Source organism: Lepidothrix coronata, unplaced genomic scaffold (assembly GCF_001604755.1).
Source record: "Lepidothrix coronata isolate B3197 unplaced genomic scaffold, Lepidothrix_coronata-1.0 Scaffold10, whole genome shotgun sequence".
NCBI classification, from domain to species: Eukaryota; Metazoa; Chordata; class Aves; order Passeriformes; family Pipridae; genus Lepidothrix; species Lepidothrix coronata.
The window spans coordinates 6976063-6988727 of NW_016690190.1; the positions used below are offsets into that span (position 1 = coordinate 6976063).

A 12665-nucleotide genomic window follows, 5' to 3' on the forward strand; every position below is an offset into this window, starting at 1 on the left:
GAAAACACCTCTTGCTCCACGTAGAGATTGTGAAATTAAATTCACTGATATTTATAACATGCTTGGAGAACTAGGGGCAGCAGAACTTGGTTCTCACACAAGTTCTGGTAGAGTATTGCTGTGTTGTTATTTTCTGCAGAAACATTCCTTTAGTAAAACATAGGTTGCAGAATAATGCTTGGCTGCCCTTTGGCTCTTCTTAGATTGGTAGGAGCAGTTATTTTTCTCACATAATGAAGGTCTGTGGTGAATTTGGGCCTTTTTTTAAATCTCACAAAATATTTTTTGGAGATACATGACTGCAAGAGAAAACTCCAGCAAATAAGAATAAATACTGGGGGGAAAATAAAGAAAAAATAAAAGAAAGCCCAAACAATCCACAAACCAGTACATCATCTCATTCTCTTGTTCTCATTTCTCTAAATCTGCCAGCAGGATTCCCCAAGAATTTCCAGCACTCACTGAACCTTGACCCAAGCAGCTTCACGAGAAATTTCTTCCCCAAGGGTTATTTTGGCTAGAAAGTTTTAAGATCCTGAGTATAATGGTTTTCACAGCTGTAATTACAGAGTCACATATCTGATTCATGTAATTTGACAAGGAATTACAGCTTACCTAGTTCAAAGGAGTGTGTCAAGGTGTATGGTAACTGGTGATGTGAATCTTGCAGCATCTGCACATGGGCTCTTCCCTCATTCTGGTGTCCAATTCAAATGTCTCCTGTGTGTTTACAAACCCGAGGCAGTCTAGATTACAGTAGTAGAGCTCATTTCTTGTGTTGTCTTTTTTCAGAGGTAGTTTTATAAACATTTGACTCACAAGCCAAGGATGGGGAAACGGCAGTGAAAATGCCCATTCGCCCTTTTGTACTTGGAGAAGCTCACACTTCTGTGTGTGGTTACTGTATGCCTGCAGCACTGCCCATTTTTGGTTCTCAGAAGAGAAACATAACAAATTATTACATATTTTACAGGAAGAGCTGAGAAATGGTGACTTGGACTGAAGGCTTCCATTTTTAGTGGAAGCCAAATGAGTGGAGATGCTGTATCTGTGTGTCAGCTGAGGGCAGAGAGAAGCAGGTGCATGGTTCAGCTCTCAACCACAGGCTGGAACAAAGCTGAGGGGGGGAGACTACTTGTCAAAAGATGCTAAAATCGATTTAGGTGTGGTTTAACAGGTATTTCGTGTTGCAGGGGACTCCTATTCACAAAGTTGTGTCAGTGGGAGGTTTTACTGTTGGCCAGCCAGAAGAACAGTGTGTTGCCACGACCTAACCAGGTTTATGATTACTCATTAAAATCCACTCCTTGTGCTCTCAAATCTGCAAGGTGCAAGTGTGAGTGAGATGTATCTGTATCTCAACGTGTGAAACGTGTGCATGGCAAGAGATGGTGCCCCTGAAGGTTGTGGCTGAGGAGGAGGTGGTGGAACAAGGGAAGTCCTGCTGGTGGCTGATGAGCAGGCCAGGCCAAGCTGGTGGTGCAGCACAGGGACAGCAGGAGGGTTATCCCAGGGTGGTTTGGTGTGGCTACTGGCTGACCTTGCCCTCCAAACAGGGTGTAGCCATGCTGACTTGCTGTCACTCTCAGTGGGGCACGAGCAACCCCTCAACCCCTTGTGCTGCACAGGCACCATCCTGTCACCTCGGTTCTGTGCCACTTCACCCCCTTCCTACCCACTTAGGGAGACCCTGAGCCTCCTGGGCCTTGCTCCCAGCTGTGACCTGAGCTCTGGCTGTGCTGTGGTTATCAGACATGTCCAGTGTACAATGTAGGACCGGGCTCCTTCCCTCAGAAAGACATTGATACTTGTCTTTTACTGTCCCTCAATGAGGTGGAGTGTGAGGGACCAGCTCAACTGCTGATGTAAGGATGCTGATTTCCATGGACTAACTCCAAGAGTATATTTAACTCCACATGTGCCTCGCTTTACCCAGATACCTTAAAACCTGGGGTTCACTTCCTCGAAACGAAAAATACTATCCCCGTGTTTGGAAAGGGCATGAGTGAACATTCACCCTAAGTGGGAAAGGAACGTTTAGGGGAGAGGAGAAATGCCACATCAGACTATATAACAAAGGACTGATTAGCACTGGGTGTAAGAAACAGTCTGCTTCTTCTCAGCATGCTGTGGTCACACTTGTCTGTCTTCTACTGTGAGTGCTGCTGGTTTCTGGGAGCAACACAGGTAATGCTACACAGACTTACAAGTCCCTGCAGCTGGGGGAGAAAAGCATAGGATCACTCTTGCTCCTAGGTGTGAGAACCTATTTCACATCTGTCTTTTGACCATCTAGGGCACAGCGAATCTCTCTGCCCAAGCCTCTAGGTAACCCTGTAAAGGCTTTACTCTGAAGTAGCAGCCTGAAATCTTGCAGTGGGAGCAATCATTGTTACTGTTAGGGCCTTCTCTGCTTCTGCTGGTTACACGCAGATTTAGGATTACTGCTCTGAAGTGAGGGGTGGCTGCCACTGAAAGGAGAGATTCTGTTGCCTCTACATGCTCTCATGGCCATGAAGTAAGTCCTAGTCATTGACATGGTCTGATCTTCCCAGGAACCACTGCAAGACAGCAAACCAGAACATTAACTCTGCCAAAAAGTAATTAGTTTTCTTTGAGCTTAGGTCTCTGAACCAGCTTTACCAGGGCCAAATGAATAGCACAGGTGGTGGAGTGTACCCCTGGAAGTGGGGAGTGGAATCCTGTTGGAAGGGCTGTAGTAACTGAGTTAGTTGAGTTAAAAATAAACTAAAAAAAGTGAGATAAGCTCCTCAGACTCTTGATGACTGAGTTGTATTACATGTCATACAGGGGTGTCACAGGAATGGATTTTTCTGAAGCATTTTAGGCTTTTTTCCTGAAAGGCTCTTTCTCTCTCTTGGTGCAGACTATGCAAGCCCAAACTACAGAACCCAAATAACTCTGTTGAAGCCCACTGGGGCAGGGACATTGCTTTGCTGGTCATATGAGACTGCCACCATTCTAGGAAACTACTGAAGGACAGTAGAGGTCTTAGAGCACTAGAAAGTATGAGCTAGCTGTTGCTGCAGAAACAGGCAAATACATGCCCAAATCAGGAACTTGTACAGTGCATCATAGCCTTGAGGCACAAGCTAAAGCCACAAAAAAACCCCTGAAAAACTGAAAGTCTAACCCAGTTGTGAACACGCTCCCCGTATCCCCTCATCAGGTCTACACTGAAAATGGGATGTGGGAGACGGAATTTACAGTGGTAAGGGGAACTTTCCAACTGTTTTATGGGCATTTTGGAAAAGTCCGCACTATTATGCCTGAAGCTAACTCTATTTATCTGCCTGTCTAAAATCTGCCTGCTGTAGATCAGGTCAAAAACTGAGCACTGGAAGTAAACTATGCAATTATTTAAAATCTTTTTTTCCTTGCAAGTTGCTTGCAAACCTGTCTTTATTTCCACAGATGTATTTTCCATTCAAGGTATTCACCAAGCAGCTTCTGCCAAAAAATTTCAGTGTAGGGTCTGTTTGCCAGAATGATTATTTTAGCTGTTTACTCTTTTTACTTTTGAAGTATGAATGATTCCCTAAATGGTGAGGTATTACTTCTGCTTCTTATCCCAGAGGATTGTAAATTTTTTTTTATCCAAAGAGTAAGAAACTATAAAAAGAAAGACACAACATACAATATATAGCCTCTTTTGCAATACGAATATGGATGACATTTCATCCGGTGCACATCCCTTACGGCCGTTTATACAGAACATAACACCCATTCATGAGTAAGAAAACATAAAAATATAAACCTGATAAAACTGTAGAACCACTTAGTATCAGCCTCAATCTTTGCTCTGTTCTGCAATATTCATCTGGGGCTCTGACAGACTTAGCTGTGGCAATACGTGTGAGTGTTACTGAGTTCAGCTGTCCACAGACTTTCCCCTGGTTACTGCTGCTGTGGTGGGAGTGGTGGAGCGGATGTTGTCTCAGTCGCTCCCATTCAAAGTCTGGCACGTTGGCTTAAATCACCAATGAAACAGGGCTGTGTTAAGATGCCAGATCGTGAACTGCAGCAGCTGAGGTACACAGCTAAACAGATTTAACAGGTCTTTTGCTGCTGAAAAGTACCATCTTCTATGGCTCCCTCCTTCTCTCTCCCCCACTGCAAATCTCTATGGATGGGCTGGAGACAAGAGTCAGTGGGAACAGTAGCATAAAGAAGTGCAGATAAATCAGCCAGAGTGTTTCTATCAATGCCATACTTCTAATTTATAAACCTTTGTTTCCCAAAGTAAAAGGAAAGTGGTGATGGGATCTTGTTGGGTTGTTTTAAGTGGTTAAGGTGCAGGACTCTCACCGCTGCGACCCGGGTTCGATTCCCGGCCCCCCGGGCAGATGGAGCTCGTCAGCCCTGTAAGGCAATCCATCTAAAGAGAAGGTCACTCTAAACAAACCTACGTTCTGAGACCCTCACTGCCACTGTCCGAGTTTCACTCGGCCCCGGCAGATGAACCTCAGGATTAAAGGGTGGGCTCAGTTCAGTGCACGCTGTGTCTCACCTAAAAAAAAATCCACTGCGCAGGCTCGAAGGGTTAATGACCTTTCCCAAATCTTCGCTCGCGAAGACTGGCCATTATTATTATCCCAAAAGTATTTTTCTGATCCCAGCTATCTCAGGATGTACTCTGTAGTATCTCATCTGCTGGTCTCTGTCTGGCTTTTCATCAGTGGCAGGTGTTTAATAGAGGAAGGTGAAAGTTTCACTTAGAAGCCACAGATAGAGATGTCTGGTGAGAAAAATGCATCATTCAAATTAATTAATATCAAAGTTTCATCTTTTAATAGGTAAATTACTATTTTCAATTAAAATAGTTTCATTCCAGTTTACATATTTTCTTAGCACTTGACTGGCTGGCACAGATCTGGTGAGGCTGCTCTACAGCCCTGTGGCTTTTTTTCCATTTCAGCACAATTTCCTTTTAGCATCTCTCTGTGCACACTTTGAGGTTTTACTGGTCTTCCTAGAAGTCAGAATGGGAAAAAAGACCTCTTTGAAACACACAGAACAAGAGAATTTTTGTAAGGGAGAAAGTGGATTAGTGGGAGATACCTCTTGCTGCTAAGAAGCAGTCCTGGGTCTCATTTATGGAGAGCTGGTGTATAACATCTCTAACACAAATACCACTTGTAGTCTGGTCAGCAATTGTGCCATTGCCTTTAGGGAACTGAAAAGCATATTTATTTTTATCCTGCTATTGGCTTATGGGATTTGAAGGTACCTTTTTTAGCTTGCATAACTGTAAATATTGTTACTGGACCTCCTGACCTCTTCTCAATGCTTGCTCCAATATTTGACCTTCTAACCTGCTCCAGGAGATGGCAAATTCCACAGGCTGATGTCACGCTGGATAAGGGAGTGTCTCCTGTTACAGAGGCTTTCCATTTTGCTGAGTGAGCTCCTGTTCTCATGCTTCAGAATAAGCAAAAATTGCTGGGGACTGATCAGTCCTCCTAAGAGCCCTCTTAAATCTTGATGGCCTTTTCTAGCTCTCTCCTGCATGAGGCCAGGGGTTTACAGTTTTAATTCTATAGTTACCTGTCTAGCTGGGCCACGTAAATGTTGTATAAGAAATGTTTGTAGGTGCTCTGCAGCTGCTTCGGGTGCAAGACCCTTTCCCTATAAACAAAAATTCCTACTTCTGTATTGGGTCATAGTTAACTTTCATGACTGTTTCTGCTACTCCATCCAGGAGCTCTTTGAGGAGGAGTGAGTCATACATTACCACTCCACAGCATGCAGTGCACATTCCCACAAGCTCTTCATAAGCCCACAGCTGGAAACTTCCGAGAAGACACCTGCTCTGCATTCACTGCTCAGAGCAGGGACTCAAAAGAGGCTTTTAAATGTACTTTCAACTGAAAAACTTTTTTTTTCTCTACCGCTGATCACTCCTCCCCTCACCTCTCACTGGTCAAGTCATGTCATTGCCAGGACCCTCTGCTTGTCTCAGCTCTGTGTTATGAATCCTGATTCAGACCCTGCCAACTATGCCAGTTTGTCATGAATGTGTGATTTAGACCCCTTAACGAGTCACTATTAGAGATATTTGTGAAAGTGGTTTTAATATGATGTTGCAAAAGTGTGACTTAGCAAAGTTCGATGGCGAGGTTCACTCTGCTACTGTGCAGCACAATCATCTGAACAATGACTCAAAACTACCAAGGCACAAGTCAGAGTTACCAAGAAAAAAAATCAAGGTTACCAAAGCACAAATCACACTTACCATACTACAAGATTATGTGCAATATCAATCACTTACCAAAGATATGCTGCTGGTAAAAGGTTTCTCTGCTTTGAGGAGCAAACTGGAGAGTGCAAGGGGAGGTCACTGCCATGCAGTCAGGCTGCTTAGCCAGCAGCTCAAAGAAGGCTCACTCAGGCTGTCTTATTTATGGAATAAAGTGGCTGGCTTGTAGTCAAATTACATGTGATAGTAAAGGTATGCATGAGACTCCTTGTACCCACAACTTTCTTTGTTCCTTGATAAATGAGTCTTGGAAAAGCCACCTGCTATTCATGTGTTAATCGCATGATTGGTGTTCCAAGACCATATGCATCGATGCTCACTGGGTCAACTCTGCTTCTTTGTGGGTTTTCAGAAAGCAGATTGAAACCAGATGAGTCCTTCATCCATTTACAGCTTATTCCTTCAGATCCTTCAGAGCCTGAACCAAACTGCTGCTAGTTTGGTTAAGGAGTTGCATCCATCATATGTGACACAGTATGTAAGACTCTTTCCCTCCCCTGCTAGCACTGTGTATTATAAGCATGTGAGGATCTGTGTGCATTCACCTACATTTTGTGCTGCCTGGTCGCTTCCCTGTAAGGTGTCACAAAGGAAATCTTTGTAGAGAGGTTATTCTTGTGGCAACCTGAGTAGAGGTGGATGGAAATACTTCACACCTTCCTGTTCTAGAAACAGAGAGGTATGCTCCTTTCAGTTTTGCAACCCAAGGAACCTTTGACTTTCTGGACTTACTTATTTGCATATTGTAAAGACTGAAGATGCTGAGGATCACTTTTGGCTCTTTGCTTAACCTCAAGATAGGCTGAAAGATAAAAACCTAAACCCTGGATTTTTCAGAAGTTTACGAGAACTTTAATCAGTGAAGCTGATTTTTTCATCTATGGAACCTGGATTTCAAATCCACAATAGACCTGAAACTTTCCATTGGGTGTATGATTTAACATACAAGGAGTTAATTTGACTTTTTCTTTAGAATAATTTTCTTGACCTCTTTGCCCTTTGCCCCCAGTTCCTGGCTTGCTGATTTCTATATTTTCCCCCTTATTATTTAGTTCTAGGAAAGACTAAACTCTCTCTTTCTCAATCCTAAATAGAGTACATGTTTACCAACTGTCACAGCTACTTGGGCATCTTCCTCATTTATTGTGTCTCTTATTGAGCATAGTTTTCCCAGGTCTTCAAAAACTGCTCTGCACCTCACATTCAGTGGAGATACATTCTGCAGCTTTGGAGAGTCTCAGTCCTTCTTTCTAGTTAAGGATAATCATCCTGATTATTTCCAAGGACACAAATCTTTCCATTTTAATTGCTTTAACACGGGCCGAAGAAATAAAAATCATGACCCCAGACAGAATTGCCCACTGTCAAGTCTAAGGATGGCTGAGACCATTCCAGACAGAAAAATTGGCTGCAAAATTTGGACCCTGATGCCAGCCTATTCAGGGCTGGAAGCTGTGCCCTAGGCAATGCTTTGTATTCTTCCCTTCTCCACAGTTGTCTGAAGTGCAGATCTGGACTTGAACTTCTGAGGTTTGATGGGTGTTTGTGATCTGGGCTTTTGATTCCATTTCATCTCTAACAGTTTCTTTTTTCCAAACCCTTGGGTAGTTGCCCTTTATGAGAACACATGCTGAGCACAAGAAACACCCTTCTTAAAAAACACAAACACTCAGAATAGGAAGACAGAGAACTGAAACAGCTTCACCAAGAAGTTGTGTTTCTCTATAAACCCTACATAGGAAATCCTGGCCTCTGCACTCCCTCAGTATTTGCTGTATTTATTTCTTTTCCTCCTCTCCAGATTGAGAGCACTTTCTGCCAAACAGAGAAAGGCTTTGTGAGATGCGGAGCAGATCAGATTTTTGCAGCTTGTGGAGTATGTGCTGCCTCCTCCTGAGAGCTGAAGGCTAATTTCTTTCCCTGCTGCCCCTCCTTCCCCAAAAAACATCTCTTTTTAGTAATATCCCCCTTCTTACCTTCATTTCTTTTTGAAAAAGACTTGTAACTGCTCTTGGCAGAACACAACAGAGATCCTGCCACTAGTTTTTCTTCAAAGGGGAACAGCGGAAAAAAGCAGAACTGAATTTTCAAGGGAAATTGGCTGTCAAAGCTGAGGAGCAAATGACAGGAGCGGTGGATATTTCCCCCAGACTGGGGATCTTCCCTCCCACTTCTCCCTCCCATGGGTATTTCCCCAAGATGGACTCACTTGAATGTTCTCCCCTTCCGAGGTCATCCTTTTGCCCCCAGGTCTCTCCCTCTGCAGACGGAGCAGGGAGTGGAGCACTCCGTGCTCCCGGAGACTCTCTCCCCACTGGACCAGGACGCGCAGCTGCTGGAACAGACCTGCTATTCATCTGCCGGCGGCCGCCCGCCTTGGCATCGGCTGGGGGGCGAGAGCGGGGGTGGCACGCCAATTCTTCATTGTCCGGGCGGCCCGCCGAACAAGCGCCCCTCTTAGACTTTCCATGACAGTTGTGTTCATTACACGTCTGTGCTACCTCGGCGAGCCCAGCTGAGCCCCATGAGCTCACTTGGGCAGGGACGTGGTGATGCAGCCAGTGTACCAAGAGGTTCCTGGCATGGGCTCTGCGGCCACAGCGGCGATCCCAATCTCTCCGTCTCCTGCCAGCGCACAGCGGAGCGTACGGATGGAAAACTAAGGGATGAAGAGATGAGGTCCACAAAGTTGTGCCTGCTTTTTGCTGCTGCCGCAGCAAAGACACCGTTACATCTCAGAGAAAGTTTGCACTTCGCTCTTTTTACAGTCCCTTTTCCTCGTTTTTCTCCCCAGCCAAAATGCCCTTCCTTTCCCCTCCCCAACACTTTTTTTTTAGTTGAATTTGATATGTCTGGTCTCAGCTGAAATTGAATCTTGCTTTTTGCTGAAGTTGAAAACAACTATGAATGACGCTGGAATGGAAACGTGTGCAGCCAGAATCAAGTCACAGTGTAGAAAAATATGTTGTTATTATTATTGGGTGGATTCCTCAGGCAGAAAAATCAGAAACAATTCTCTAGATGTTAGAGAAACTGCTATTCCGTGCTACCTGCAGATCAGGTGGCCATGTTTGGCTTTTGAAGGAGAATTTCTGTAGTTACAGTAGCATAGAAAATTTATGGTAAGTAATATATTCTGTTTAAACAGTTCAGCCAAATGCATGTTCTAATACTCCAGCCTGCCTAAAAGTGCTGACAAGTCTGTCAGTAGACAATCCTGTTGCATTGATGCTTCCCAGCAAAACACCTCATTTTGCAGTGAAAATACCAGTGCTTAGTTCTACAAGTTCATTTCAAAGCACTGATGAATTTAGCCTCTCTGCATTCCTCTTAAACAGCATTTTTTTTTAACTTATAGATGAAGCAGTGAGATATGTTTGGGGACTGGGCTAGCAGTATGCAGGAAAACAGGGCTAGGATACAGCTCATTTCATCCTTAGGATTTGGCCTAAGGCTGAATGCCAATCAGGGACCACGAGGCTGATTCTACAAACAAAAGCCACCATCAAGGTTCCTACTTTTGAATGAAAATAAAGATCTCTGTGTCTTGCTATCACTGAAGTGAGTGTTTGAATTCTACAGGGAAGTGGAGGTGAGCGGAAAGAGGCTATTCATTGCTGCTCTTCTGCACCTGTTGGTTTTTACCTTTTCTTTTTTTTTTTTTTCAAGGAGCATTTAACCCAAAATGCAGCCATCTGCTGCTCTTGTTGACTTGCCCTCCTGATGGGAACCTGTATGTTAGCTAAAAACTCTCTGTGAGTATACTATTGCACAGATGTTAATGTAGATAATTACCTGTTTCTATTTACATTTTTTTAGTCTATAAAAAGATGTTATGGTTGATCAATTTGTAAATTGTTTATTAATAGATTATTTACACTGGGTGAGTGCCCACTGTGTTTGTTGAGGCACTCCTGGGAGTTAAAAGGACTTCATGTTGTGCAAGTCCTTTGTGAACAGGCTTCCAGCAAACAACCCATGAAGGCTGGTCAAAGTTTTTTGAGTTTCTATATGTGACATAAGCATGAAAACAGCTACAAAATATTTTCTAGTGATCAGACAGGAATGAAGTATCTGTGATTTTATTTAGCAGATGAATAAATATCACCAGTGCACAAATTTCAGACAGGACTGCATGATACAGAACAATGTGCCTTTTTAAAAACTATTTTTCTTCTTAGTATATTTAAATGCTATGCTAGGAACTTTATTCTTTTTTTAACATACTCTCCAGAGAGGTATTGCAAAGAGGAGTAATCTTTTACTGTGTCCTCAGAATAACTAGAGAAACCAGCCAAAACTTATGGTAACCCCTGTGTCCTTGTAGGTATTTCAATCAAACCAGGTTCTCATTGCCCTCTCTCAGGACAGCATGAAGGAGTCTTTCTGCAAAGCATATTAGTAGCTGTACCAGCCTTCCTTGAAGTGTCAGGAGCCAAACACATTAAATTGAGAAAACTTCAAATAATAAAATTTCTCTTGGAAATGATTTGTCTATGTCATTAATAGCAAAGCTCAGATCCAAAAAATGGGAGAAGAGAAGGGAGTGGGTTTATTTTAAGCTGGATTATAACAGCTGCCCAAGAAAGGAGTGCCTCAATGAACTTATTTAGATATACTTGTTTCTAAATGTGATTACAAAGAACTACATTTTTCACACTATCTTTCTAGTAACTGTTAATTATGATGCAAGAATGCACCATTGTAAAGGTCCAAAGATTCAGGCACAGAGAATGCAGCCCAGCTTCTAGAAGGGATTGTGTCACATGAGTGGTAGCACTCACCAGTTTTAGACTAAAGAGCCCCTGAGCTCTCTTCCAGCCTTTTGTATAACATAAGAAAAGTGGGAGACCTTCAAAACCTGGTTGTTCTAATAGCTGTTGATTGATTAGGGAGAATCTTTCTGCTAATGCTTGCTAGAGATGGATGGGGAAAGAGCAGTGTTCCTTGAAAGGAGGGTGGGGAGCATCTGGGGCATGACGAAAAACAAGTGTGTGATTTTCCTTGTGAGATCAGCCCACGCTGGCTGAGAGTGGAGGGGAGGCTCCATGGATCAGCCACACTCACTCGGGAGGAGCGTGCATGGCAAAGCTGCTTATTTCCACCTCTGTCCTCTTCCCTCCCTTATGCCAGCCAAAGTGCTTGTGCAGCCACCCAAGAAACCAGACAGAAGAACTTCTTCCAGCTGGAAAAAAAAAATATAAATTTGCAGGCTGTTTTTTTGGCTGGGATCAGATCCCTGACCTGGTTCTGCACGTAACTGCGCAAACACTTCCACTGGCTGGAGGGAGGGCGTCCGGCGGGAAATGGAAAAAGCAGCTGGGAGTGGAGGAGGGTGGGGACAAGCCGGTTCAAGCAGCATTGCTGCTGGATGTGTAAGCACAGTGCCGCAGTGCTGGTGCCACCAGTAGGGCTGGCCTTCAAAAGGGGACATGGGAAGAAGAGCTGAGGTTCCCGGGTTTCGGCTCTATCCAGTAGAGACAGCTGGCAGCAGAAAGCAGGGCATGCTGTGTGGAGACTGATCTAAGAACTGCTCTTCCCCTCCACTCTCAGATTTGTTGCAGAACTTAAGTAAGAATCCAAGATCACAAGAATTTCTGTAGGACGACTTCACTTCTAGCAGGTCAACTTCACTTCTTAACTCTTCCAAGGCCTTGATCTTGTATTACAAAAGTGGTTTGGTTGTGGTTTTAAGACACTCTCTCTGCACCCTGTAATTTTGGGAATACTCCTCTCTATATCAGGAGACAAGTGCACTACTGATCAATTATGGATGCATTCACCTGACTCCCTGAGAGGATATGAATACAGCTTGACATGTTTATTCTTACAAAATGAAAACCAAGAGCGATACTGATGCCAACTGTAAATCCACTAAACTGGAAAAGTCTAGAGAGATGGAAGTGCAGCATTAGCACTGGAAGTAATTAATAAACTGGCCAAGAGAAAATGCTAGGTTACAAACTAGAGGAAGGTTCTTGGCTGCCTAAGTGCTGATGTGGTGAAGAAGACAGCCAGTGAGAGCAGCAAGGACAAGAAACCCAACCAGACTGGAGATGGAGTTTGCTGAGTTTGCCAAAAAGATTGCCTGATACGGCTGCCTGTGACAGCCAGGGGCTGACCCTGCTAACCATTCTTGTCCCAGGTCCTATTTTCTGTGTTTCACTGGTGGTTGACTTGGAAGAGCAAAACTCAGCAATGCTGTAGTGCATGCTACTGCAAAATGAAGGCAAGGGACTAGGCAGGCAAAGGCCCATTTTTTGTAATTTCTTTAGGAATATTAGTCCTTCCAGTTATTGGTAGGGTTATAGGTCCTGGTTGTCAGGACTAGCTTCACTTCTTGTGGGAGAAAACCACAGAGCATAGCCCAGTGTTTGGAAGAGTA

The 12665-nt window shown here is 43.8% G+C and overlaps 1 protein-coding gene across 1 annotated transcript in view; it reads right to left on the bottom strand.

Moving 5' to 3' along the window:
* NINJ2 (ninjurin 2) overlaps positions 1–12462 on the bottom strand; it is a 52169-nt gene extending 39707 nt beyond the window's left edge. The window contains exons 1-3 of the mRNA XM_017804617.1: positions 12458–12462; positions 12327–12330; positions 8490–8594 (exon numbers count right to left, since the gene is read on the bottom strand). Of these exons, the coding sequence (XP_017660106.1) occupies positions 8490–8516 (27 nt within the window). The 5' untranslated portion in view covers positions 8517–8594; positions 12327–12330; positions 12458–12462. The remainder of the gene's footprint in view (positions 1–8489; positions 8595–12326; positions 12331–12457) is intronic.
* Between the last annotated feature and the right edge of the window lie 203 nt (positions 12463–12665).